This window comes from Dothidotthia symphoricarpi, assembly GCF_010015815.1.
Source record: "Dothidotthia symphoricarpi CBS 119687 unplaced genomic scaffold P153scaffold_14, whole genome shotgun sequence".
NCBI classification, from domain to species: Eukaryota; Fungi; Ascomycota; class Dothideomycetes; order Pleosporales; family Dothidotthiaceae; genus Dothidotthia; species Dothidotthia symphoricarpi.
The window spans coordinates 695115-722943 of NW_022985021.1; the positions used below are offsets into that span (position 1 = coordinate 695115).

Below are 27829 nucleotides of genomic sequence, written 5' to 3' on the forward strand. Positions count from 1 at the left end.
CCTACCTATACAACAGCCCCTCCACCTCCTCCGCAATAGCCAAACTGCTCGTAAGCCCCGGACTCTCAATAGCCAGCAGATTAACAAACCCCTCAAAGCCATCCTCCCGCACAATGTAAAAGTCCTGGAAATCCTTTCCGCTCGTCGCCGCCAGCTTGCCCAGCTTCGGCCGTATGCCCACGTAATCAGGCGCCACGGCATCTCTATCGATGCCCGGTAAGTATGTTTGAATGTCGTCGAGGGCCGCGCCCAGCGACTTCGCGTTGGGCGTGTAGTCGTCCGGACTATCTGTCCACTCGACGTCTGGCCCGAAGCGCACGCGGCCCGAGAGGTCGAGGGTGAGGTGTGTTCCCAGGCCGCCGTGGCCGGGGACGGGGGCGGGGTAGACGAGGGTGTTTGGGCGGGGGTGGGATGCCGAGTAGGAGAAGTAGGAGCCCTTTGCGTAGAACGCCTTCCTATGTCGGTCCTTGGGGAGGATCATGTTGGAGATTGATACGGCGGCTAGGCCGGCGGAGTTTATTAGTGTTTCGGCGGTTATGGTGGAGGATTCGCCGTTGGGACTTGTTGTTGTTACTTCCCAGCCTCCTTTGCCGTAGTCGATGGGTGTGATGGAGGTTACGGGGGATTTGAAGGCGCAGATGCCCCCCGCGTCTTCGAATTCGCCTTCCAGGAATTGCATTAAGCTGTGTGAGTCTACGATTCCTGTTGAGGGGCTCTCGAGGACGCCTGCTTCGGCGCGGACGGCTGGTTCGCGCCGCTTTGCTTCGTCGGATGTTATGAAGTTTGTCGGGACGCCGATAGTTTTGGCGAATTGGTGAACTTTGTCAATTGCGTCCATTTGCGTAGCGTCCTGGGCGACGATCCATTTCCCCGTGTTGCGGTGGGGAATCGAGTGTTGACGGCAGAGATCGTACATCATTTCCTTGCCGCGAAGACATAGTCTTGTTTTGAGGGAGTCGGTGCCGTAGTAGAGACCTGCATGGATGACCTGTCTCGTTGGTCAGCATTTACTATTCCATCTCCCATCTTTTACTGCTACATGAGTTGATTGAGTTCACTACTCCAAAAAGACTTCAAGTTGGCAATGAGATTCACTCACCTCACTATTCCGTGAACTTGTCTCTGTGCCAACAGTCCCATGTTTCTCAATCAACACAGTCGACGCGCCATCTCTTTGCTGCAGCTTCCTAGCTATTGCCAGCCCCACAACCCCGCCGCCTATCACAGCATGAGTAAAGTCTGCCTGTTGTCGAACACCCGTTGAAAAGTGTTTGGAAAGAAGATTGCGTGATATAGACCGCGGAACGGCGCGAGATGCGAACATGATGGGAAAAAATGATGACTAGAAATAGGACGGGGTTATCTACGACATTGAGGTATGGACAATGACTTCTATGTACAGACAAGAGAGAAGAGTTGGATGTCTATCCGCGGGAGACAAGTGCACTTGTCATTCACAATGGCGGTGCCTTATCAGCAAGCCGTTTCGATGCTTGCTTTGAGATGACGTGGGTTGAATTCAAACGCTAACCAGCTTGAGCATCTAGTCTCTCGACCTCAAGAGCTTCATGACAACACTATCAACAAGCTGTGTTGATAATGTAATCCTTAGATGGAGTTGTGTGTGCAGAGCAATTTCCTAGTCCATGTCGTTCATGCTTGCTGATAACAGTATCCATCTAAGTTACGTCATCGAGATATCACGAAGCTCCATCACGACATTTAGCTCTATTGAAACCAGACGAGCACCTTCACAAAACAACCGTCTCTCTCAAACTTAGCACCCAACAACCCCCCTTCATACCCCTACCCTCCATAGTTTCCCCAAGAAACCAACAAAAAACCACACACAATGTCGGCCACCCCCCGCGTAACCTCCCTAACAGACCTCCCCCCCACCGAAGCAAAATGGATAAAACTGCAAAAAGCAACCTACACCGACGCCCACGGCGCCTCTCGCATCTGGGAAATCGCAACCCGCAAAACAACGGGCAGCGCAGGCGTCGACGCGGTCGCAATGGGCAACATCCTACACCACCCGTCCAAGCCACCCTCCACAATCCTCGTCCTCCAATTCCGGCCCCCAGTCAACGCCTTCACCGTAGAATGGCCAGCCGGCCTAATCGATGCGGACGAAACCCCCGAGCAAGCCGCCGTGCGCGAGCTGTATGAGGAGACGGGGTATACGGGGACGGTGGTCAGTTCGTCGCCTGCTGTTGCGGCGGATCCGGGGATGACGAGCGCGAATATGGTGCTGGTTATGATGGATGTGCAGCTTGAGGAGGGGCAAGAGGAGCCGGAGCAGCATTTGGATGAGGGGGAGGATATTAAGAGGGTGGTTGTGCCGCTTGCGGAGCTGTATGAGAGGTTGGTGGCGTTTGCGGATGAGGGGTATGTGGTTGCGGCGAAGCTTTATCATTGGGCGGCGGGCGTGAGGTATGCGCTTGATCATCCGGAGCTTTTTGGGAAGGTGGGTGGGGGGACGTAGGGTGTTGGTGGGTTTGTGAGTGGATGAGAGGGGGGACTGTGGTATTGTGGTCAGCGCGGTGTGGGATCTCGTTGAAGCTGCGAGATCAACTTTCCCTAGGGCAACAAAACACCCTTTTGGATTCGATCGCTGGCTATAGCTGTGAGATGAAGCTACTAATAGATGAAGCTACCAAGAAATAGATCATTTCTGCGTACAGAGAGAGAATGAGGTGTATCTTAGTCCTACTGATGTATTTCCAAAGACAAAAAAAGGAAATAACATATTACATGATGTATGTGAGAGACAGCTCCTTCACATATAATCCTCATATCGGTTTCACACCTGGATCTTCGTTTAGTTGACCGATCAATTCAACGTCTATTCCGCGAAGAAGCTTTTCCCACACTGCGCAGGTTCTATATACACACCACTCCAATGCATTCCATACCAATCCATTCCATTATCGTAGCAATATCGCATTTCCCGCGCCTCTCCACCCCCAACACCCAAACCAGCGAAACCCACACCCTACCGCCCCGCCTTCTCCTCATCAACCGCCCTCCTCAACTCATCAAGCGCCTCCTTCCTCCTCTCCAGATGACTCTGCAGCCCCTCAACCTGCTCGCGCACCGTCTCAATCTCCTCCCTAATACCGCCCAGCCCCTTGACCGCCCCGCCCTCATCATTATCCAACTCCTTCAGCGTACTACGCTTGTAATCAAGAAGCATCTCCAGCTCCCTCTTCACCAGCGCGGGCTTACTGTCTTTACTCCTGCCATGCCGCCTATTGAGCGCCTCCTTCTCGACGTCCGCCATCTTTGTCTCCAAATCCTTGAGCTGTTTCTTAAGCCGGACTTCCTCCCAGTCTTCTGTTGTGCGGCCGCCAAAGTCGGTGCCCTTTGCGCGCGCGCCGTAGTTTGCCGCGCGGTCGCCGACGCCCAGGCGCGTGAGGTATGCGTCGCCGAACTTTGCCTTGCGGCCTGTGGTTGTTGTCTCGTCGCCGCGCTCGGCCCAGCGCTTGTTGCCTGACCCCTCGATGTCGTAGTCGATGTGGGCTTTCTCGAAGCTCGCGCGTAGACTCGGGGGCACGCTTCGGGGCACGCGGAAGCCCTCGCTGCGCTGGTTCAGCACGTGCAGGAAGGCGAGGCAGGCGTCCTTGCCCACGCTCTCCCGGGCCTTGGGGTTCACCAGGTTCCATGCGAAGCGCACGTCTGAGTCGGGCACCGAGTCGAGGCTGTCGAACAGGCCGGAGAGCGCGTCGAAGGCGATGTTGCCGTGTGAGTCGCGGTTCGCAGTGTATATCTCCTCGTACTTTGATTTGTCGCCGGGGGACATGTACCAGTCGAAGCCGTCGCGCAGGCCGGGCGTGTCATCTTCGTCGTCGTCGAGGGGCGCGAAAGAGGGCTGGGAGCCGGAGAGGGCACGGGTTGCTTGGACGAGGTGGGCTTTTGATTCGGGGACCAGCCAGTCGGGGAGCGTCTTGGGCACGTCGGCGGATATCTGGGGCGCAATCGTTAGCATTCAGCCCAGCAGCAGAAGGCTACGTTGACCACCACGCACCCCGTTGATCAGATCAAAGATAATCCTCATGGCCACGCAAAACTCCTCAAAGTCCAGCTTCCCGTCCCCGTCCACATCAGCAAGATCCCATACGCGCTCGAGCTGGTCATCCCGGAGGTGGCTGTTCTTGAGCACGGGGGCTGCCTGTGCGCCATCAAGGTGCGTGCCGCCGCCGGACAGGGAGGTGAAGATCTCCCAGTATTTCTCGATTTCGTCTTGTTCGATGCGATTGGGCGGCATTGTGAGGTGTGAGGAGAGTTGGTCGGGGTGGTTATGGGGAAGGGAGATCGGGACTCGACGTCGGAACAGCGGAGCTCCATGGCAGCTTGACGCGAGCTGGGGTGCCAAGGTGACGCACGTTTACTTATTTCACTCTCAGCACATAATACACCCAGGGGAAATCATCAAAGACCGACAAGTGCAAGTGTACGTGTATTCAATCCATCGCATTATCGCTACAATTTCGACTAAATCTCTACGAGGCCAAACATGTCCCGAAGCGCCTGACCCAGCAACTCACCCGTTGCAAAGGTCCCAAACTCCAAAGTTTTCCACAATATTGCGCCAAATGCGAGAGAATGATTGAAAATATAAATAGCGGGACTTGTAACATCTCAAAGCAAAGCTGAAGGGTGACCAGACATGTCAAAATATACAATCAACACCACCAATGCAACAAACCGAAGAACCGTACCGCACAGCCCGTCTAACCCATAGAAGCAAGTTGGTTGTCGATGGTCTGGTTAAGGAAGATCTTCCTCTCACCAGTAAGCTGCACCTGAAGTCGCTGCTCCGCGAGCGCAACAAGCTGCTTCTTAGTCAGGCGATCGAGATCAGCCTCACCAAGACACTGCTGTACCACTTCGACAATGGTCGCATCGCTGGGTCCGTTCATCATGTTCTGGAAGTTGACGGTGCTGCCAGGACGTGACTGCGTGTAACCAAGTGGGCTGCGTCCGCGAATAGGTGGCGTCGACGTCATGAGGTTGTCCGAGCTCTGGAAGCCACCAACGTTCGATCGGGCTCCATATGGCGAAGTATTGTAGTGATCACTCATTCCTCCCATGGACATGAGACGACTGTCGTGTGGGTTGTCTTGGTAGCGGGTGAGGTTCGAGTACGTCGACTGGCGAGCTTGCATTCCCTGGTATGGGCCTGGCGATCGGGGTGGCATGTGAGAGATGTGATGCATGTTGGACATGATTGTCGAGGCTGGCTTGACCGACGAGTAGACGGATTGCATGTCGTTCATCTCGTAAGCCTCGTCCTCGTATGCGCTGAAGCCGCCCTTCTCCGAAGTCTGGCCAGGGAGACCGCGACGCCCAGGAAGGTCATTGCGCTCCGCATAATCGTCCCAGCGCATCATAGGAATAGACTTTGGATCAAAGCCTTCATCGTCCGTCATCACCGCCTTTTTGTTACCCTTTTCTTCAATAACCACACGTGTGTTACCCCATGAGAAGTCATCCTGTTTCCAGAAGGAGTAAACCGGTAGAATCAAGTTCTGAATCGGGAACGCCAGGAGGTAAATGATCATCCAGCCGATGTGCTGCCACTGCCGCTTGATGATAAAGATGAGAGCTTGGAGACCATAGACAGCGGCAAGCATAACGATCGAGAACAGCGGGAATTGGCCCTTTCCAGACGAAACCGTGTAGATCAGATATACGAGGTATGCGCAGATAGATGGCAGACAGAGGGTTCCGAAAAGATCGATAAAGACAATGAAGCGCATGGAAAAGCAGCAGAAACCGCAAAGGTCCTTGAGAAAGACGAGTTCAGCTAGGTTGTGGATGGTGGAGTTGATCCATCGGCGTCTCTGGGAAAGCAGGATACTCCATGACTCGGGAGCAGCTGTAAGCGCATATGCATCCGGGATGAACTTGTACGACATCTTGGGGAAGTGCTTCGTCATCAAGGTTGTCAAGTAACGATCCTCACCAAGGGAGAGTAGGTTCTTCTTGTGCAATGTGTCTATAGCACAGTCGGCATATTCCTTGATGACGATATCTGCGATAATGAGAGGCTTGCCCTTGTCGGCTGTTCGCAAGCGATACATGCAGAAACTAGACTGATCAGCAAAAGTACGGACAAGGAGGCGGGGAACTTACCATCCGGGCAAGCAGGTGACACTGCCGAACAAACTCTCGAAAGCCTTTGCCAAATGATGGGAAATGTAGTATTCGTAGACTTGGATCATAGTCCACCAAGACTTGCCCTCATTCTCCAAACTGGTTTCGCCACAGATACCGGCAATCTTGGAGTCGCTGGCGCAGCTTGCCACGAGACGGTTCAGAGAATCAGGCCTGACCATGGTATCGGCATCGACCATAAGAAGATACTCGTAAAGTTCGGGGTCCACACCGATGATGTTGTTGATCTGATGGAACATTTCCAACTCCAGAGGGTTCATGGCTGAGCGGAAGTGAACACGATTGAGGAAGCTCATAAGCAAGATCTGAGAGTCACGTTTTCCTCGGTTACCAGGCTTGGACTTGTGTTGTTCGGACTCTTTGCCCATCTTGACAACAACAAGATACGGAACCACGTTGCCCTCGAACTCATACAAACCTGAGTAGACTTTTCCGTAATTGAGTTGTTCGCTTCCCTCACCAACGGACCAGAACGGGAGGGCAGGAGGATCGACCTTGGGGTCCACGCCGAGGATATCCAGCACAATCTTGGGTGTGGGACGGTCGTTGCCGCCACCGACAATCATTCCGTCACAGATGACACAGATAAGTTTGCGTTTGTTGTCGTAGGCAAGTGCAGTCAGAGAATCAAGACCCTTTCGGATATGATCCTCACCTTCGGTGTAGGCAGGCACCTGGCAGATGACAAACTTATCTTGGTTTGCTGGGCGCTTCTTCGAACCCAGCTGAAGCGCAGCCAAGAACTTGATGACAATGACGGAGCATAGCATGATGGTGAAAGTGAGCAGAATGTAGTCATTGACTTTGCACTTGGCGGTGTCGCGGAAGTCCGTTTTGCCAATGTAGAACACATTATCCAAACATTGAAGGTTGTAGGCCTGGGCGGTAGTATTCAACTTGTTTTTGAAGTCGTTGGAAAGATCTGTGCCGGCGTTGCTCTGTACCAGATCGACCAAAGTATCGTCGAGGAACTGATACTCCTCGAGGTTGTTCATAGTGTCCAGTGTCTTGAAGTAGTCCGTCAGGTCGTAAACCTTTTCACCAAGGTAGAACCACATATGGTTCTCATCCGCGCCTTCGTTCTTGATGGTCGACGTCTTCCACACAAGATCTCCCTTTCTGAACTCGCGGATGGCAGGCAGAAAGACATTGGGATACCAGTCCTCCGCCGAAAGTGCGTCGCTGTCTGTTAATGTCGCAATACCACCAGACTTGTGCTCAGCCTGCGAAACGTCGACAGTGGTATTGAAAGTCAACTGGAGTAGGCGGTTTCGGGCTGTATCGGTGATCAAGTTAGGGCACGCAAGGTAGAGCGGCGCTGGGATGTAAGGGTCCATATCGGCACCAGCCACCTCTAGCATGAGTTCGTTGGTAACTTCGAGATTCGAATCGCTGTGTTGCTTCCTCCAAAAGTGGGTGAGATCGTACACAATTCCATGGTGACTGACATAGAAGTCGTCCTCGCCCTGGTGTTGTGATACTTCTGTTCGACTCCAGACTTTGTCTTTGTTCGGACACAGAAGCTTGCCGAAACCGACAATGTAGAAGACAATGGCAGAGTTGAGCAGCAAGATGAGTAGGCATAGTACGAACTTTTCTCGCCATGCCATACGAACATCTGGTCGCTTCATACGGCCCAGAACCTTTAAAAGAGGCGAGGGAGCCCAGAAGGTTACAGCCCAGACAAACGCGACCCACATCCTACGAGTGAAGGTGATGGGCGTTTCGGTGACCATAAAGTTACCTCCTGTTTCTGCGTCGTAGTAGGATATGCCTTTTGTTTCATCTCCTTTACCACCAAGACCGTAATCACCACGACCTGGTACTGGAACAGTGGCTGTAGTGGGGGCTAACGATTTGGCGTCTGCAGCGGTAGGGGGAACCAGACTGGCCGTACTCTGGAAAGGATTTTGGACGGCCTGGGGAGCCATTTCAGGGATAGGTGGGAAGAAGCCGCTACTTGATGGTGCTTGAGTGGAGTAACCGCTTTCGATGCCAGCAGCTCCAATCATGTTTCCGAGCATATTCGGGGAACCACCAAGCTCATCCTTGTGATCGAGTTGAGATTCCACCTCCCACCATGTACCCTCTCGAATCCATACCCGCTCATGACCGACGATGACTTCGCCGTTGCTCCAGCCGCGCTGGAGAGTCCAATTTTGAATACCATCCTTGCCGTCCAGGCAGCCTAGCGCCTTGTAACGCTCATAGAATTCGTGATGGTCGAAATCGGCAGTGAAATCCAAAGCCCGATTGCGGCGGTTGGCCCACTCGTGGAGGCGCCACTCCCGAACTTGTCGAGACACAGCTCCCGTTAGCCATGTTGTGCTGGGATCTTGCTCGATTGAAGTAGGAATGACTTCAGTGGGATGGAGCGCAAGCTGGAACCAAACTCTGCTACTGGCTACAGTCATGGGTAAATCGAAACGACCATATTTCCCGAGTTCTATACCGCGGCCTTGCACGGGGTAGAGCAGTTGCTTGACGAAATGGTCATCATCGGGAAGATCCAATGCAAGTTTGTCGAGTATAGCCTCGCGCTTCTCGAGATCTGCATCCCTCGCATGCAGTGCTGGACTGTTGATACCGAGGTCAGCCTGACAATGTGTCAAGGCCTCTCGCATACTTTCAAGTACAGAGTTACTGGCTACGGCCACGGGTACTCCATCCTCTTTCATCTCGGAGTTGATGCCCTCGGAGTCATCAAACACGGTTCGGAGAGCAATGGCCTTGCCTAGAGCGCGATCGGGAATTTCTACAACCGTAATGTTGACGATATCACCAGCGTCGTCCTCGGTGTTTGGTGTCAACATGCCAGGGTGACCGGCGTCACTGTCGGTGGATGAGAATCCATTTCGAGCGTTTTGGATGTCGTTCTTGATGGTTGCGTTTGCGTGTGCGATCACATAGTCAACGATGGCCTCGTAGATCCCGCCAATGGCAATCTCACGCTCATTCGAGCCGAGCTTCGTCTGCAAGATCTCTGGGGAGATGTCCAGCAGGTTACCGCTATCCTGGCAGAATGAGGTCAAAGTCTCCTCGTCCATGAAATAGTCGACAGTATTGCCTAGCTTGAGCAATCCGGTGAGACAGCTGAGAAGGTTAAGCAGCTTGTGCCCTTTGATGCCGATAGCCTTGAGGTTGGCGCGGAAATCCTCGGCTGCCGCTGCATCGTCGACGTCGGGAAGGTATGCAGGAGGGTCATAGGTGCCGGACCGACTAAGTAGCGAGTATGTGCTGAGTGGCTGAATGTCCAAGAATTCTCTTTCCTGCCTGGTGGCGGTGCTGGAGTTCAAATAGTAGAAGACGTCGAATGCACGGAAGCCGGGGTGTGCGGGAACTTGTAGCAGGCCTTGCTTTACATCGAGTCCAGCGGTAGACAGCTTGATCTCGGCTCCCGAAAGGGTGCCGGTTCCTGTCACGATAGTGAAGACGGCAGCCAAGGCCGAATAGCGCGGGGCGGAGGGGTTGTGGGGCGTCACACACTGGGTGAAGGCCTTGAGGGCCTCGAGGGCTGTGTAAAAGTTGCCTGGAAGGGACAGGGGTAGGCTAGAGACAAAAGGCGAAAACAGCGAAGGCGTCGAGTCGTGCAGGGAACTGTGTGGGTTAGCGACGTGTGCATTTGCTGCCGTGAAGAGACGCAGAACTCACCCAAGCACGATGCAGCCGTCCTCAGCCCGTCGTCGCGCGTGCTCCCAGGCCTTGCGTCCCAGCTCCAAGTCGACGGTGCCGCCAATGCGATCGTTCACAAGGGTGCTCGCATTGGCCCAGGTGTTGACGACCAGACTGGTGCTGGCCTCGAGTGTGTATGGCTGGGCCTGCTTGTGGGCGACCTTGAGCGTGTTCAGCAGCGACTGGGCTGTGATCTGCGAGTTGACAGGACGAGACGCCGAAGCCGACGTCGTCGAGTAGACGGACATGCGCGAGTTGTTGACAAAACTCATGGTTGCGGGCGGAGGCTGTTCGCCCCTTCCTTGGGTAGAGGAGGTGTCCAACGAAGGAGGTGCAGCAGATGCAGGTCAGGAGCGAGTGTCTTCTCAGCTAATGGCTGTGAATTGGGTGAGGGTACGGTTGACGTGGAAACAGTGGCGCAACGCAGTCTCGAAACACTAAAGTCGCGGGGAAGGAGGGGTCCTAACGAGAGTATGGTATTAAACGACTGTAAGGAAGAAGAGAATCGCACAAGACGAGACAGCCCGTCAGACGAAGTTGGAGCAGCAATGGTGTTTGTTCGCCCAGGGCGACTTTCATTCCTCAGCGCGACGGGACCTGCGGCTAACGTCCCGGTTCGGTCTGGCGCAGCTGTAACAATAGGGAGGTTTGGGCACAGACATGGGATCACCACGAACTCTGTGCACTACCATCGTCGCCACTACAGCAGCCGGCGCCGCTCCGATTTGGATATTGGATAATCTGCGCGCTACGATGGCGGCGTGGCATCCTTCCGACCCCTATTTTTAGGCGGTACAGTGCTCAACGTCGGGGATGTTAGTTGCCAGTTCTCAACATTCACAAGGTCACCCTGCTTCTCATGCTGTGGCCTCGCTTCGTGTGTATGGCATACAAGCAGCACCGTGAGATGTACTCCAGTTGCGGTCGTGGGCTGGCGAAAGAAGCAGCCTGCATATCGTCATGTCCACTGGCGCTCCCCTTCATTTTGTCAATCAAATTGACTTTGGAGAATCGGGTTTGACAAGTCACGCTCAGGCGATTTGAAACCTTTTGGTCCAGGGTCTTGACGTCAAGCATTGGGAGCCCCTCTTCGGTGCAACTGTCAGAGGCGGCTTTCCAGAAGGAGGCTTGTCGTCTCCACTGCCCCATATCATGAGCTCCTGTGCTTTCGCCCCAGACGCTCGACAGCATGTCAAACCAATAACTTTTGTGACACAAACACGAGAACGTTCGAAGCTTTTTGGCTTACCAACGCCGAAAAAGCAAGGTCCCGTCTGCAGCAGCGTTGGGTCGCTCGTGTCCTTGACGGCATGGAACGCGCAATCGACAGCGTAGGGCAGCGTTGCCACTTGCATTGAAGTCATCGAGTATTACCCCAGAGCTCCGGGTACGGATGCGAGTACCGAGAGTATGCTCTACACGGGTCGGCTCTGAACAACAACACACTATGAGAGGCATTAAAGGAAAAACGATCGCTGTCGAGTTATGTAGGTATTATCTCTCTGCTGTGCTTGTGATCTGTGTGTGTGTGCACACAGTCAGGCGGGACGACAATGCTCGGCCTCATCGATCTTGAATCAGTGGAGCCGTAATGCATACGGATTACACCTTTTTAGCACCGTATTGAATCTATTTTTGAAGCCCCTTTTTCCCGTCCAGGTCTCCCCGTCAACACAGACCATGCGACGGACGAAGGCTGAGAGAACCAAACTAGCAGCCGCAGTAGCCCCGTCGTTTTGACAGACAGCACTCGACCCCCTACACTATCAACGGCCTCGACTTTACCTTTCTTTCGTTTGTATCCTTCTAGTACACTCGCTGATTGTAATTTTCTTGCGTGACTTGTCTGGCAGCTTGTTGCGCGCATTGCTCTTGAAACAGCTGCATTTCAATCGTCCCGCGTCTCCCGTCCATCACCAACAACGAAATACTCAACCGTCCCTCGACGTGCAACAGCCTCTGGGCGACCGACCTGCGCTTGCTTGACGCCCACACTCGTTCCACGCTCCCACAGGGACGCGCCTCCCGACCATGGCGTCCAACGTTCTCCAGCAGCCGTCACTGACTGCGCTGCCGCAGCACCAGCAGAACGAGAATGGCATCACATCAGCTCTGGCGAGCCGCTACCACGCACAGCTGCCCATCGCAACCCTCTCATCACACGCCTTGGTCGCCTTCAACACGTTCAAGGACGCCGGCCGTGGCGTGGATGGTGGCAAGGATGGAAGCGCACACCAGTTTTCAGAGGACCTTGTCCAGCGAGCCTACAACCGTCTTGGGCAGCGTTCCGAGGACCAGGCCATTGTGTTTTTGTACGTTGTATTGCATGGTGTGCTGGTGGCTGAACAGCGGGCTAACAATGTGCAGGGGCGAATCCGGTGCCGGAAAGACCACAATCCGCGGGCACATGTTGAGGTCGCTGCTTTCGTACTCTGCAACGCCGCTCTCCAAGAAGATCGAGCACGCCAACTTCGTCTTCGATGCCTTGACGACCGCAAAGTCTCTCACTACACCCATCGCCTCCAAATCCGGACTGCTGCTCGAACTCCAGTACAACACCTCCACCTCGCATCACGCCACTCTGCTTGGCGCGCAGTTCTTGGGACACCGTCTTGAACGCAGCAGAATTGCCTCTGTCCCCACTGGAGAGCGCAACTACCACGTCCTGTACTACCTCTTGGCTGGAACCAGCCCCGCCGAGAGAAAGCACCTCTATCTCGATGCGGCCGGAAGCGACACGGCAGGGAACCGCACATCACTCGGCGCGAATAAGAGGTGGCGCTACCTTGGCCATCCGACGCAGCTCAAAGTTGGTATCGATGACCCCAAGGGCTTCCAGGACTTCAAGGCGGCCCTGCGCAAGCTGGAGTTTGGCAGGGAGATGATTGCAGGCATCTGCGAGGTTTTGGCTACCATTCTCCACATCGGACAGCTCGAATTCGAGACCGGCCAGGACACAACACCGGGCGCCAACGACAGCGGCGGCTACTCGCACGAGGGTGGTGATTCCATCACCGTGGTCAGGAACAAGGATTGCCTGATTCCCATTGCTCAGTTCCTTGGTGTGAGCATCTCGGATCTGGAGCAAAGTCTGCGATACAAGTCCAAGACACTGTACCGAGAGCGTGTCACGGTCATGTTGGACCCCAAAGGTGCTCGTGCAAACGCAGACGAGCTCGCCCGAGCTCTCTACTCTTTGCTTGTCACATACATCATGGAGCAGATCAACTCGAGGATATCTGTTCTTCCCGACCAGGTTTCTAACACAGTTTCTCTGGTTGATTTCCCAGGTTTCGCTCCTTCTGCCGCCACGGGCTCGTCCCTGGATCAACTGCTCAACAACGCCGCCAATGAGTCCCTTATCCACTTTTGCCAAGAGAGTTTTTTCAAGCGCCAGATGCAAGAGATGGAGGCTGAAGATATTAGTATACCGCCGATGAACTTCTTCGACAACACTGAAGCGAAGAATGGTATGTTGAAGTCTGGAAACGGGCTTCTGAGCATTCTCGACGACCAGATGCGTCGCGGCAAATCTGATATGCAATTCCTGGATGCAATCAGGAGACGTTTCGATGGAAAGAACTCGTCCATTTTGCCAGGAAGCCTGACCGTTGTCCAGCCGGGTAGCAACTTCCCGACCCCCAACACCTCTACGTCGTTCACTATTAGACACTATGGTGGTGATGTTGACTACAGTGTGGACGGTATTCTTGAGGAAAATGCGGAACTTATCTCGGGTGACATGATGCACATCTTGAAGTCTGCTCAGGCCTCTTTCGTCGAGCAATTGTTCGAACAGGAAGCTCTTCACAAGATCTCCCATCCGAAGGAGAAGACTGCAATCGTGCAAGCATCTGTCAGCTCCAAGCCATCAAGGATGCCTAGCATGGCACGGCGTGGGGCGGAGAAGACTGGGAGATTTGGCCGTCAACTCAACGTCTTCGATGATGACGGCATCAGTGACACCGAGAGCAATGTCTCTAGCTCGCAAAAGGGTGGACAGTCATCCACGAAGCAAACGGGTGCTGCTGCTCAATATGTCAGTGCGTTGAAGACCATCGAGTCGTCTATGCGCAAGGCCAACCCCTACTACGTTTTCTGCTTGAAGCCCAATGATCGACGAATTGCCAACCAGTTTGACGTCAAGTGTGTTCGGACTCAGATTCAAGCTCTGGGCATCGCAGAGATTAGCAATCGCCTCCGTGCTGCCGACTACAGCATCTTCATGCCCTTCGCTGAGTTCCTTGGTCTGGCTCAGGCTGACACCGCCATTGTAGGGAGTGAAAGGGAGAAGGCAGAGATGATCTTGGACAGCAAGCCGTGGCGGGAAAACGAAATCCGTGTTGGTGCAACTGGCGTTTTTCTCAGTGAAAGATGCTGGCTTGAGATTGCCAATATCACAGACCTGACTCCTGCTCGCGGCTTCACAGGCTCCGACGACAACTTACTAACGCCAGATGCCAATCGATCATTCGGCGATTCGCGAGCTGGACTTCTCTCGCCGGCGCCGGGCGACTTTTACAACGACAAGAGCGGTGCTTACTTTGGAAGCAAAGACGTTGATGCCCGCTCAGAAGCGCCATCAGGGATCACTGGTGATATGTTCCATGGAGTTGGGCAACACGATGTGGTCGACGAGAAAGCTGCCGAGAAAAACATGGAAGAAGTTGATGTGTTGCCAGTTGAAGCAAGCCGAAAGCGATGGATGTTCATCGTCTATGCATTCACTTGGTTCATTCCCGACTTCCTCATCCGGGTTGTTGGACGGATAAAACGCAAGGATGTGCGCATTGCGTGGCGTGAGAAATTGGCCATTAACATGATCATTTGGCTTAGTTGTGCCTTGGTCGTCTTCATCATGAGTCAGTCTGTCTTTCCTTTTTGAACAGAGTAATTGCTGACGAACCACAGTCGGGTTCCCCATGTTGATTTGCCCGAAACAGAATGTGTTCTCTTCTGCTGAGCTCACTTCTCACGACGGAGTGGGCGACAACAACGCGTATATTGCCATTCGAGGATATGTCTTCGATCTCAATAGCTTCATGCCGCATCATTACCCAAGTATCGTCCCTCAGAAAAGCCTCCTCAAGTACGCCGGTACAGACGCTACCAACTTGTTCCCAATCCAAGTTTCTGCGCTGTGCAATGGAGTTGACGGCGCGATCCATCCTGGTGTTTCCCTCAATTACAAGACCTCCAACTACTCGTCAACCGTCTCAAACGTTATCAGTACTACTGATAATAACGCCCAGTTCCATGACTTCCGTTGGTTCACGAACGATTCTCGCCCGGACTGGTGGCTCGAGCAACAAACATTCCTCAAGTCTAACTACATGAAGGGCAAGATCGGATACACGCCACAATATCTGAAAACTCTAGCCAAAAAGGGCAACTCTATTGCTTACTTGGACAATAAAGTATTCGATTTGAGCGAATACATTGTTGGAGGGCGAGAAGTCAAATATCCCACCAACGACGATACAAAGTCAGATATAACTCCCAACACCAACTTCATGGATACCAACGTTGTTTCTATCTTCCAGTACCAATCTGGAAAAGACATTCGCAAATACTGGGATAACCTCAATCTGGATGTCGCCAAAAAGCAAGACATGCTGACCTGCCTCGAACGCCTTTTCTATGTCGGTGATTTGGATACCAGGAATTCGACCAAGTGTCAATTTTCCACATACTTCCTTCTCGCGTTGTCCATCCTCATGGTCAGTATCATTGGTGTCAAATTCCTCGCCGCCCTTCAGTTCTCCAGGAAGACTCTCCCCGAAAACATTGACAAGTTTATTATTTGCACGATTCCTGCCTACACTGAGGATGAGGATTCACTTCGCCGTGCTATCGATTCCGCAGCTAGGATGAAGTACGATGACAAGCGCAAACTACTTCTCATCGTTTGCGACGGCATGATTATTGGGCAAGGTAACGACAAACCGACTCCTCGCATCGTTCTCGACATTCTCGGTGTTCCAGAAGCTACCGACCCAGACCCGCTGAGCTTTGAAAGTCTGGGTGAGGGTCAACGTCAGCACAACATGGGCAAATGCTACTCCGGTCTTTACGAGGTTCAGGGTCACATTGTGCCTTTCCTGGTTGTTGTCAAGGTCGGTAAGCCTTCAGAGGTTTCCAAGCCTGGTAATCGAGGCAAGCGCGACTCCCAGATTATTCTCATGAGGTTCTTGAACCGCGTACACTACAACCTTCCCATGAGTCCCCTCGAGCTTGAGATGCATCACCAGATTCGAAACATTATCGGTGTCAACCCAACCTTCTACGAGTTCCTCCTACAAATTGATGCCGATACGGTTGTCGCGCCCGATGCAGCCACTCGATTCGTCGCCGCCTTCCTTCACGATACCCGCCTGCTTGCTATTTGCGGAGAGACAGCGCTCGAGAACGCCAAATCTTCGTTCGTTACCATGATGCAGGTGTACGAGTACTACATTTCGCACAATCTGACAAAGGCTTTCGAAAGTCTTTTCGGATCAGTCACCTGTCTTCCCGGATGTTTCACCATGTATCGTATCCGTGCAGCCGAGACTGGAAAGCCTCTCTTCGTCAGCAAAGAAGTAGTGGAAGCCTATGAGGTTGTCCGGGTCGATACTCTCCACGACAAAAACTTGCTGCATCTGGGAGAAGATCGTTACCTCACGACTCTGCTCCTCAAATATCACCAGAAGTACAAGACCAAGTACACGATGCGAGCAAAGGCCTGGACTGTGGCGCCCGACAGCTGGGCAGTCTTCATGTCGCAGCGTCGTCGCTGGATTAACTCGACAGTGCACAATCTTGTCGAACTGATTCCGTTGCAACAGCTTTGCGGTTTCTGCTGCTTCAGCATGCGCTTTATCGTGTTCATTGATTTGGTATCGACTGTCGTTCAGCCTGTCATCCTGGTTTACATTGGTTACCTCGTCTATCTTCTAGTGTGGAGCGACAGCGTCGTTCCCGTCACGGCGTTCATCATGCTGGGAGCTATTTACGGTCTACAGGCAATCATCTTCATTATTCGTCGCAAGTGGGAAATGCTCGGATGGATGATCATCTACATCCTCGCCACTCCTGTCTTTGCTTTCGCGCTCCCCTTGTACTCTTTCTGGCACATGGACGATTTCTCCTGGGGCAACACTCGTGTTGTTACTGGAGAGACAGGCCAGAAGGTTGTCGTTTCCGACGAAGGCAAGTTTGACCCTGCAAGTATTCCGAAGAAGAGGTGGGAGGAGTACCAAGCGGAGATGTGGGAACAGCACACCATCAGAGATGATCGCTCCGAGGTATCTGGCTTCACCTATGCCACCAGGAAACCCTACGCAACTGCCTCAGTGGCTGGGTCAGAGTATGGAGGCATGGCACCGTCACGTGCTATGTCGCACCTTGACCCTATGCGTTACGGTAACCAGTCGCGGATCAGCCTAGCCCCGAGCGGGTACGGTTATAACGACAGCATGGAGATGGCCAACCTGCCTAGTGACGATCAACTCCTGAACCAGATCAAGGTGATTCTTGGAAGCTCAGACCTCATGACTGTCACCAAGAAGTCTGTCAAGGTTGACTTGGAAGCTTAGTAAGTTTTACCTAATCTCTTCAAGATGATACACGTTACTAACAAATCTTCAGCTTCCAATGTGATCTTTCGCTCAAGAAGCAATTCATCGGTCAGTCCGTCGAACATTTGCTTTCGCAAGGATGAGGAGACATCAGTGAAGGCCCCTCCTTTGGCCTCTGGACAAGATTCACACGTTGTTCTAGCACTCGTTCATGCCGTCGTCTCTTGAGATGGGGACGAGTGTGTCTTCCATGTTTATCACTATTTAATCCGCTCTTGTTGTCGTAGCATGTTTCCGTATTGGTCAAGGCGCATTCAATTTTATACTGGCGTTCTGAGTTGGGGAATTCATACGGATCTTGGTGAGAGTAGCAAGCTTGCATCTACTCGTTGCGTTTTCGTGTATTGCATGGGACAAAATCATCGGTTTAGAATTAGGTCATTGATTTGACAAGAATAGCTATGAATTCGATTACATAGCATTACTTGAATCTCTATTTCTCGTCTAGTTCATCGACAGACTCCATGAGTTGGAGTCTTGTGTACTTCTTAGTTTTGATTCGTCCAACATGTTGCCTTCCTCACTGCGCTTCAAAAGTATGAGGTCTTGGCACCCCCACCATCAACGAACGCCACGCGGGAACTATGGCGGCTTGAATTTCGACAACTTGTGTGCGTTTGTCCGACATCCACGACATCCGTCACTTTCTTGCTGGATCGAGGCCTTTGTTGGCTCAGCTTTGACTCACGCGGCTTTACTGGCTAGTTTCGCATACTGCGCCTGCGACTGTTGACTCTTATTCGGTCCATTTCACTTGCACGACCCCGCCACTCCGTTCCTCCACACCCGGTAGATTCATAACATCTCCGACGTAACACACGACATTCACTATGGGGCCAAAGAAAGGAAAGAAGAAGGTCCAGGACGACGACTGGGAGGCCGAGCTCGGCGAATCCATTGCGCCGCAAGATGCCACTGCAGAGCCCGCGGCGGACGAAGCTGCTCCCGAAGATGAATCCATGGGTGGCGGCCTCATGGCTGCTCTCCAGCGACGTGGCAAGAAGAAGAACAAGAAGGGCGCGAACACTGAAGTAGAAGGCGAGGATCCTCCGGTCGAGAACGCGGACTTGGACCTTGAGAGCAAGGCTCCACAAGAGGGCACCTTTGACGATGAGGATGAGGATGTCTTTGCTGGCAACTACGGCAAGAAGAAGGGCAAGGGCGGTGCTGCTGCTGCGAAGGCGGAGGAACCCAAGGAAGAGCAGACAGACGATGCGCCGCGGGTCAAGACCAAGGCGGAGAAGGAAAAGGAGAAGAAGGAGAAGGAGAAGCAGCGCAAGAAGGAGCTGGTATGTGCTGCACACGTCCTCGCGGCTCCATAGTGTTGTGGTGTGATGGCTGATAATCAACCGTTCTAGGCTGCAAAGAAGAAGGGTAGTGCTCCTGCAAAGGCTGAGCCCGCCGCCGCATCGACGCCTGCACCCGTTGCTGAAGCATCAGCTCCTGCACCTGCTGAGCCTGCTGCAGGTGGCAAGAAGAAGAAGGTTAGCGCTGCCCTCGCTGCGCTCCAGAAACAACAAGAGGAGCGAAAGAAGATGGAAGAGGAAGCAGCACGTCTCGCTGCTGAAGAGAGGGCTAAAATCGAGGCTGAGGAGAGAGAGTTTGCCGAAGAAGCCAAGCGGAAAGAAGAAGCAAAGTCATTGAAGAAGCAGAGAGAAAAGGAGAAGATTGAGCAGATGAAGAAAGAAGGCAAATACCTGACCAAGGCCCAGAAAGAAGCAAAGGCAAAGAACGAACTCCGGCTGAAGCAACTCCTCGAGAGCGGTAACGCGACGGTTGCAGCGTTTGACGACGACGCCGAGGAGAAGAAGAAGCCAAAGTACGATGATCGCAAAAAGAGGAAGAAGCAGGCCCAGGAGCAGAAGGAGAAGGAGGCCCGCGAAGCTGAAGAAGCTGCAAAGAAACTCGAGGAGCTCAAGATATCTGAGCAAGCTGCTGCCCTCGCTGCCGAAGCAGAGAAAGCCAGGCTGAACGCTGAGGAGAAGAAGGGCGAGGGCGAAGTCTCTGGCGACGATTGGGAAGCTCAGGCCGACGATTTGGAGGGCGTCAAAGACAGCTGGGATGTCGACACAGATGAAGAGGAGGAGCGGAAAGCATCGGAGAAAAAGGCGAAGGACACCAAAGCAGCAGAGGAGGCAGCAGCTGCTGCAGCCAAGGATGAAGACGAGGACTCTGACTCTGACTCCGAGGACGACAGCGAAGACGATTCTTCAGAGGACGAGCAGGGTACTGCTACACAGCGAGCTGAGGCTGCCCGCAAGGCTGCCGCTGCCGAGCGACGGAAGCAGGCCCACGAAGAAGCTATGGCAGCACGTTCGAAAGACAATCTGCGATCTCCTATTTGCTGTATTCTTGGTCACGTCGATACCGGCAAAACGAAGCTGCTCGACAAGATCCGACAGACCAACGTGCAAGAAGGCGAAGCTGGAGGTATCACGCAGCAGATTGGTGCCACTTACTTCCCAGTCGAAGCTCTCCAGAAAAAGACTGCGGTTGTCAACCAGGACAACTCTTTCGTTTTCAACGTTCCTGGTCTTCTCATCATCGACACACCTGGTCACGAGTCCTTTACTAATCTCCGATCGCGAGGTTCGTCACTTTGCAACATCGCTATCTTGGTCATCGATATCATGCACGGCCTCGAGCCTCAAACTATCGAGTCGATGAAGCTGCTTCGAGACCGGAAGACGCCCTTCATTGTCGCTCTCAACAAGATCGATCGTCTGTTTGGGTGGAAGAAGATTGACAACAACGGCTTCGAGGACAGTTTCCAGCTTCAGAAGGCGGCAGTTCAGGCCGAATTCGAGGAGCGATGGACATTTGTGCGTACCCAGCTGGCCGAGCAGGGATTCAACTCGGAGTTGTTCCACAAGAACAAGAACATGTCCAAGTATGTCTCCGTATGCCCGACGTCTGCGCATACTGGTGAAGGTATCCCAGACATGATCAAGCTCATTGTCAAGCTTACCCAAGAACGCCTGACCAACAACCTCATGTATCTGTCTGAAGTCGAGTGCACGGTGCTTGAAGTCAAGGTCATTGAAGGTCTCGGTACGACGATCGATGTCATCCTCAACAACGGTGTTCTCCACGAAGGTGATCGCATAGTACTCTGCGGTAACCCGGAGCCCATCGTAACCAATATCCGAGCACTTCTCACTCCCGCTGAGATGAAGGAACTCCGAGTCAAGTCTCAGTACGTGCACAACAAGGAGGTCAAGGCAGCTATGGGTATCAAGATCGCCGCCGACGGTCTGGACCACGCCATCGCCGGTTCGCGATTGCTAGTTGTTGGTCCCAACGACGATGAGGAAGATCTTATGGATGAAGTGATGGGTGATCTGGCACATCTGCTGAGCAAGGTGTCCAAGACTGGCCGTGGTGTGTCGGTCCAGGCCTCGACACTCGGTTCTCTCGAAGCCTTGCTCGAGTTCCTGCGCGTCTCCAAGATTCCTGTATCCACCATCTCCATCGGCCCTGTTTTCAAGAAGGATGTCCTGCGCGCAGGTGTCATGCTGGAAAAAGCCAAGGAGTTTGCCGTCATGTTGTGCTTCGATGTCAAGGTCGACAAGGATGCCAAGGCGTATGCTGAGGAGATTGGCGTCAAGATCTTCGAAGCTGACATTATCTACCACTTGTTTGACAAGTTCACAGCGCACATGAAGACGCTGGAGGAGCAGAGGAAGGAAGAGTCGAAGATGTTGGCAGTGTTCCCCTGCATTCTGCGGCCAGTCGCCGTCTTCAACAAGAAGGACCCCATCGTCGTTGGTGTGGATGTTGTCGAGGGCAACCTCAAAATGACAACGCCCATCTGCGCAATCAAGAAGAACCCCGTCACCGGCGTCAAGGAGATTGTCAATCTCGGGAGAGTGTAAGTCGCCTTTCCCCAGCCACTTACTTCATGCTAACCACCCCACAGCACATCCATCGAACGCGACCACAAGCAAATCCAAGTCTGCAAGCGCGGCCAACCCTCCGTCGCCGTCAAGATCGAAGGCCCCAACCAGCCCATGTACGGCCGCCACCTGGAAGAAAACGACACACTGTACTCGGCCATCAGCAGGAAGAGCATCGACACGCTCAAGGAGTTCTTCCGGAACGATGTCAGCCAGGACGAGTGGAAGCTCATCATGGAGCTGAAGAAGCTGTTTGATATCGTTTGAGAGCGGGGGTGACTGTGTATGTATGTTTAGGGTGGGTGGGGGGTTGTTTTGGGGGCGTTCAAAGCATGGTTTGGCGTTTGTTGGCGGGACTTTTACTCGGGTGGTGGGTGTATGGAGAGACAAAAGTCGGTTTCGCGTAGGTTGGTAGACTGTATGCATTTTTGCCTTTACTTGAGATTGATCTAGTCTTCGGCTTTGTCAAACGCCTTGTTCCATTCTAGTTTCTCATCCTCCTTACATCCGCCCGAGTTTACTAAGAGCATCTCATCACAACCCATAACGACCGCAATCCACAACGCTCTCCAAGTAGCAGTGACCCCGCCACCGAAACCATGCCGCTCTGCCCCCTAGCCATCAACCGCAACCCACTCGTCTCCCTCCCAAGAAAACGCGACGAGAATAATCCTTCCCTGTGGTGGCTCGCAAGGCGAGACGATATCTGCCCATCGAATCTCGCAAGGATCCCCACCCCACCTCACCATCCTATCCACGCACCGTCACTAATCCTCAGCCCTACAGTGCTACCAAGGCGAAGTGCGTGCGGAATTGGCGTTTAATACGAGTAAAACTTGTAAATGTCCCACCCCGTCCTGCTTCACCGCACACCCTTGCCCATCAACATGCTCAGTCCTACGTGCGGGAACGGCGCGGCGGCGGACCAGGTTTGCGGGCTGGAGGGGCTTCTCTGGTGGTGCGTTGGGGAGGTCGAGGTGGTGAGGAGGGGGTGGAGTTCGGTGAGTGGTGATGAGGATGAGGATGATGATGGGCGGGTGGATGTCGATGATGAACGGGTTGATGATGTCGATGATGAGGATGAGGATGTCGAGCGGCGATGTTGCGCGTGAGATTGAGACTGAGACTGAGACTGAGACTGAGGAGATGGAGAGGAGAGTAGACGCGGGAAGAGGGCGTGGACGATTTGGAGAGACATGGCGGTGGACATGTTGAGTTGAGAGGTGAGGGTTGGTTGTGAGTGTATGTGAGTTGAGTTGCGAGTGAGTTGTAGTTGTGTTGATCGTGATTGCCCGTGTAGTAAATCGCGAGCAAATATCAAAGACTCGATAAACAAGTGAAAGCTCTCGTTAAACAGATACTCAAACGATGATGATAATCACAACCATCCTACACGTAGATATATATCCCAACCCACAGCACACCATCCTGGAGCCTGACTGACAAACTGACAGACTCACCGACACCCCACAGCCATACTCCCCCACCAAACCAAGCGCGAGGCTCAGTCCATCCCAGTCATCGTGAGTCTTGCACACTCCACGACGAAGCGGAAATGCGTGCTTGAGACTGGCCAGCTCGTACATCCAGGGCGCAGCACGGCGCACGGCAGACAAGCCACCGTGCGGAAAGCCGATGGAGCACCGACCGTACCACACGCTGACTCCCTTCCCAGGCTCCGCGTATCATCGACAGTTTATTCCCGCCCTCACGATATCCGCACGGAAAGCCCAACCCCGCAATGGCCCGTGCGGTAATCCCACCCCCATCTCACCACCACGCAAAAACCTCGCCCAACCCGCAAAAACATACGGCCAGCCGGCAAAAACCATATGTTGGAAGCTGTGGGGTTCGAACCCACGCACATCGCTGTAGTAGTGTTTGTCCCAAGCCGCAGAGCTTAAAACTACCGCCTTAACCACTCGGCCAAACTTCCGTGGGTGTAATCTGGGCTTTTTGCGGCGGCGTTGCTTTATCAAGGTTGGAGAGGGTGGGAGGGAGAGGTGGCGCGTTGTTCCGGGGATGAGGAGATGGGGTTGAGGTTTGGGAGGATGGTGGTGGGATGTTAGGCGTCGGGTAGGTGGAGCGTTGTGCGTTGGGTGAGATGAGGAATACCATGTTGTTAGGCGAATTGAGGATACACATGTACCTTTTCCCCGGAGCTATGCGTGGATTTAAACATATCCTTCATGTTTATTATAAGATAGAAGAAATTCACCATATCCAGCCATCCATCACCTAGGCAGTAATATACCCCTCTCCAAGGAACCGCAGACAACGCCCCCTCCTCTCACACTCCCCAACACCTCGTCAACCACTACCACCCAGTGTTCTGTAAATCCTATTCATAGTCCTTTATTCTTTCCGTCAGTCTATTTCCTGCTAAACATCCCAGGATGTTAATTGGGAACCCAAGGATCGAGGTATGAAAGTTCTACACATCCAAATGTCAAGCTATTGAGATATTGTGATGAGGGTTCACACAGGTGTAAGAACGCGTCAGAGTTAAGGCATGTATATTTGATGGAGTCTGGCTGCCTCTGTTGGATGGTGGTGGTGTAATTGTTAAACGTGTGCTTTGCGGGTATGATTGGTGGATGGGAGGTATGTTTAGATTGTGTGTGGAAGTGGTGAAGGGGATGCGACAATGAGCTGGGACTGGGAAAGATGGAGAAAGGAGACCTGAGATAGGACGGCAAGAGAACAATATACAAGCAGTAGGAGCTAGGAGAGCACAAGCGTCATTCATTCATACATATATTTATACATACATACACACCCTCTACCGCCCACCAGAACGCCCACTCCCTCTAAAACAAACACCCTACGCAGACCTACCCGGGCTATACAGATACCTCTCCTGCAAGCGATCGTTAGTCCGAGGCATCGTCTCAATAGCACGGACCGTCAACGGCGCCTTCTCCTCAAGCATTTCCTTCATCCACTGCTCCGTCACAGGATCAAAGCCCACGCCCATACTCTCGTCCCGCCTTACGTCGCTAAACGCCGACGCAAGCACAACCAGCGTCTTGTACCGCGGCAGCACGGCCGTGCGCGTAATGTCGTAGTGGCGCAGCTCCATCCACTGGTATCCCTGGCGCTCGTTGCGGATGTAGTGGGGCACGAGTTCGCGCCAGCCGGGGAAGCGCGGCATGAGGTACAGTTCGCAGACGCTGAAGGCCATGGTAAGATGGCCGGTGAGGGCGAGATGCTGGACGAATTCGTTCCAGGTGAAATTGTCGACGACGAAGCCGTTGATGAGCAGGTCGCGGATCGTGCGCTGAGCCTGCTGTGTATCTTCGATGCCGCCTTGCTTCACGAGACTGCGTATGTATATTTGTGTGGCTTTTGTGAGGAGATGGCGACGGTTGGCCGCAATGTGGGATGTCTGGAAGCGCTCTATGACTGCGGCGTCGACGAGCGAGTCGGACTCTGGTGGTGGCGGCGCGGGATGCAGAGCTTGGTGGAAGGTTTTGACGAGCTTATCGGCTTGCAAGCGAGCTAGGTCCCAGCACTTCGCTATCTCTGCGTGTTCGCCGGCTTTGAGGTGGGCATCCATGATTGCTGTGAGAAGGGTGAGTGGGGAGTGGTAGTTGTCCTCGTTGGCTCCCACCGCTTCTGCCTCGCGGAAGAGGTCCTGACAGATTTTGTACGCTCCACGAGTGTTGTAGAGCGTTATTAGAAGACCATAGTAGGACTCGGGAACAGCCAGGTGTCCGTGCTGATCGAGTTGCCGCAAATGACGAGGCTGTCTGTGAGCAATCTCTCTGCCACCACCAAGGAAGAGCATCTGTCGAAGAGCCTGTTCAACGTATTTCAAGCGGTGCTTTGGGTTTTTGGCCCTGCGCTTTTTCAGGCTTGTGAGCTGCGTAATACCCATGGTCAGGATTGATGCCTGTCGAGAAGCCTCGGTATGATCAACATTCCGTGCCACCATCCGTTCGTAGGCGTCCATTGCTAAAGTATGCTGTCCCTCCTTGAGGAATCCGGTCATGACAATCGCGTAGTGCAGTGCGTAAACACGCATGTTGTTTTCGACCATGTTGACTCGCAAAATCTTGTAGGCAGCGTTTGTCTGCTTGATCTCAATCAACGACCGCATCAGACTGCCATAGGTCCACGAGTCCAATGGTATGCCGTGCTGGATCATCTCCTTGTAGAATCGTCTGGCGTTTGCAACATCTCCGTTCAAGGCGTGGAATTGAATGAGCAGGTTCCAGGTGTGTGTGAGAGGATCCCCACGGAGGGTTCCAGCCTTCCACGCCTTGAGCATGCCTTGGGCAATTGCCTCGGCACCGTCTGGGTCATCGGCACTCAGAAACGCCTGCACGTAGCCGGATCTTGCGCGAACGTTGTTGTCGAGGGGAATGCCCATTTGCTTTCCTTTAGAATACAGAGCTTCAAAAGCCTCGATATCGCCTCGCTTGGCACAAAAGTCAAGCATCGGATTGAACGTGTAGTGGTCTGGTCGTACCCCAGAATCCAGGCAGTTGTTGAAACATTCTAGAGCCCCGTCGAGATCGTCGGCACGGACGTATGCGAGGAGCAATATGTTCCAACATGCAACGTCAGGAGTCAACCCAAACTCGGTACTGATGCGATCAAACTGCTCTTTCGTCTTGGTAACGTCTACACGCCGAGCATAGACAAATGGAAGCGCCGACAGGATCTTCAGGCTTATCCTGTCCTCGTAGTACGACTGGTATTCTTGGAAATATTCGTGAACGTAGTCAGTTTCACCATGTTGAGCGAAAAGATGAACCAGAAACTCCAATGTGCCAGCTTGAATGGGTCTGTTTGGATAGAAAGTGCGTATGTCTTTCACCAAATCTTGGACGCGATCCAGACTGCTGTTGAAGCCATGACGGCCGATGAGCAATCTCAAAAGATTGTGAGATGGCTTTCCGTCAGGCTTGGGGTCCTGCAGGTACAAGTACTGTTTGCGGTATCTTCGGTACAGCTCGAGCCAAATCTTTCGCTGGTTGGTGTAGTCGGTGTACCGTACTTGTTCGAGTATTCGCTTGATTGCATGCTCATAGCACACATGGGTTGGGAGCTGCAGATCACGAAGCGTATCGAAGAGTTTGATGAACCAATTCCAGATGAAATCCTCATCTGGTCTGCGAGCGGTCAGAATCTGGTCCATTACGTGGGGAACGAAAGTCATGACGAAAAGCTTCAAAGATTGGGCCGTCTCTTCGGATGACTCGAGCTCGTCCTGAACTTCGCGAACGTAACGGAAAAAAGAGTCGAGATATTCATGAAGGTCTGGAAGCTGGGCCGCCTCGTTCCAGACTTCCGAGAGAGGATATGCGAAGCCACCGCGTACGTGGTTGGTTATGTACTGCCCACTGAACTTGGGGTTCAGGCGCATAAACGTCCTGAAGACACGCAGACTGAGGTCCCACTGCTCGTTGAAGACAGTGCGCCGCAAGATGGTGTTTGTGCCTATGTTCAGCGTGTCGGGACCCTCGTTGGCAGAGATTTGTTCGTGGAGCAAGATGGCGGGCGCAACCTGTCTGAGAGCGATGTAAGCCACGATGGCTGCCCGGTACGACGACGGCCGACGGTGTGGGGGCGGTAGAGCGTCGAAGATGTCAATTACTCGGCTGGGCACAGCAGGGTCGCCGTCGAGGGTGAGGTAGTCCAGCAGGTCTGCGGATATGGCGGGGTCGAGACTGGACAGCTGTTTGTCGGACATGGCAGAGTAGAGTTGCCACGCCAGTTCCTGCCCGCCATGCTCCTGTTCGCGCAGCAGTTCCTGCAGCGCCTCTGTCTCGCTCTGGTGCAGCAGCCTCTTCGCCATCTGGGCCCTGGCCAGTATGACGGCGGGCTCTTCGGCGTTTGATCCGTCGGCCGTCGTCGCCAATTGCTGCGACTGCCACGGCGTAGTGGAGAAGCGACGCACGCCCGCCCCGCGGCGAAGGTCTACCACGTCCAGCCCGGGGGTGGACAGGCGTCTGAGCAGCGCCAATGTCTTCTCCGGGTACAGGAAGTCAAGCAGGGCGCCGTTCGGGGCCGCAGAAGCCGTCTTGCCCCCCGCCACGGCCACCTCGCCAGTGTCACCGCCCGCGCGGTCGAGTGTTGAGCTGGCGGCCCACGACGCGGGCAGGGCCAGGTCGCCCGCGCCGTGGTGCCAGAAGGCGGCGTGCAGGGTGCGGCGAGTGCGCAGACATGGCTTCGGGGCGCGGAAGAGCTGGCGTCCGCCAGATTCGAGGCATGTCGAAGCCCGCTCGAGCATCACCCGCGGTCGAGGCTGGCACAGTTCAGGGGGAGGACTCGGTGGCGGCAGCGTGCGAGGCAGAGGGAAGCATGGTGTGGCGCTGGGGCATCGATGATGATTGCATGCAAAACTTTGGGGCGCGACATCACGAGATATCGTCTAACGTTCCCGACGCACCCCTAGCGCGGGCTGCTCCCCCATCACCGCCGCCCACCCCACCACGGCCACTGCACCGG

General features: G+C 53.7%; 8 protein-coding genes and 1 non-coding gene across 9 annotated transcripts; 4 read left to right on the forward strand and 5 right to left on the reverse strand.

The window, feature by feature from the left end:
- P153DRAFT_398303 (FAD dependent oxidoreductase) lies at positions 1–1691 on the reverse strand (the record flags this gene model as incomplete). Its single annotated transcript, XM_033671632.1, has 2 exons — positions 1100–1691; positions 1–988 (listed from the first exon to the last, which is right to left on the reverse strand). Exons 1-2 carry the CDS (start codon positions 1322–1324, stop codon positions 2–4), a joined length of 1212 nt encoding a protein of 403 aa, XP_033522111.1. The 5' UTR covers positions 1325–1691.
- On the forward strand, positions 1576–2726 carry P153DRAFT_368287 (uncharacterized protein). The gene has a single exon (XM_033668477.1). It carries the CDS (start codon positions 1853–1855, stop codon positions 2486–2488), a length of 636 nt encoding a protein of 211 aa, XP_033522112.1. The 5' UTR covers positions 1576–1852; the 3' UTR covers positions 2489–2726.
- A 127-nt stretch (positions 2727–2853) lies between these two features.
- Positions 2854–4318, reverse strand: P153DRAFT_344039 (cytoskeletal adaptor protein saga). Its single transcript, XM_033666034.1, has 2 exons — positions 4031–4318; positions 2854–3970 (listed from the first exon to the last, which is right to left on the reverse strand). Exons 1-2 carry the CDS (start codon positions 4268–4270, stop codon positions 2999–3001), a joined length of 1212 nt encoding a protein of 403 aa, XP_033522113.1. The 5' UTR covers positions 4271–4318; the 3' UTR covers positions 2854–2998.
- Positions 4319–4450: 132 nt separating this feature from the next.
- On the reverse strand, positions 4451–10434 carry P153DRAFT_398306 (glycosyltransferase family 2 protein). Its single transcript, XM_033671633.1, has 3 exons — positions 9835–10434; positions 6142–9780; positions 4451–6096 (listed from the first exon to the last, which is right to left on the reverse strand). The coding sequence occupies exons 1-3, from the start codon at positions 10125–10127 to the stop codon at positions 4737–4739; spliced, it is 5292 nt and encodes a 1763-aa protein (XP_033522114.1). The 5' UTR covers positions 10128–10434; the 3' UTR covers positions 4451–4736.
- Positions 10435–11557: 1123 nt separating this feature from the next.
- Positions 11558–17822, forward strand: P153DRAFT_320167 (glycosyltransferase family 2 protein). The gene is made up of 4 exons (XM_033665108.1): positions 11558–12167; positions 12223–14717; positions 14767–17431; positions 17485–17822. Exons 1-4 carry the CDS (start codon positions 11887–11889, stop codon positions 17555–17557), a joined length of 5514 nt encoding a protein of 1837 aa, XP_033522115.1. The 5' UTR covers positions 11558–11886; the 3' UTR covers positions 17558–17822.
- A 253-nt stretch (positions 17823–18075) lies between these two features.
- P153DRAFT_368291 (uncharacterized protein) lies at positions 18076–21912 on the forward strand. Its single transcript, XM_033668478.1, has 3 exons — positions 18076–18763; positions 18833–21345; positions 21394–21912. The coding sequence occupies exons 1-3, from the start codon at positions 18305–18307 to the stop codon at positions 21635–21637; spliced, it is 3216 nt and encodes a 1071-aa protein (XP_033522116.1). The 5' UTR covers positions 18076–18304; the 3' UTR covers positions 21638–21912.
- A 345-nt stretch (positions 21913–22257) lies between these two features.
- On the forward strand, positions 22258–23245 carry P153DRAFT_387461 (uncharacterized protein; the record flags this gene model as incomplete). The annotated part of the gene is made up of 3 exons (XM_033670649.1): positions 22258–22478; positions 22825–22893; positions 22948–23245. The coding sequence occupies 3 exons, from the start codon at positions 22258–22260 to the stop codon at positions 23243–23245; spliced, it is 588 nt and encodes a 195-aa protein (XP_033522117.1).
- P153DRAFT_t84 lies at positions 23207–23306 on the reverse strand. The gene has a single exon. It is a non-coding gene; the product is annotated as a tRNA-Leu (tRNA).
- A 313-nt stretch (positions 23307–23619) lies between these two features.
- Positions 23620–27698, reverse strand: P153DRAFT_432797 (uncharacterized protein). The gene is made up of 2 exons (XM_033672990.1): positions 24205–27698; positions 23620–24094 (listed from the first exon to the last, which is right to left on the reverse strand). Exons 1-2 carry the CDS (start codon positions 27609–27611, stop codon positions 23770–23772), a joined length of 3732 nt encoding a protein of 1243 aa, XP_033522118.1. The 5' UTR covers positions 27612–27698; the 3' UTR covers positions 23620–23769.
- Positions 27699–27829: the final 131 nt, after the last annotated feature.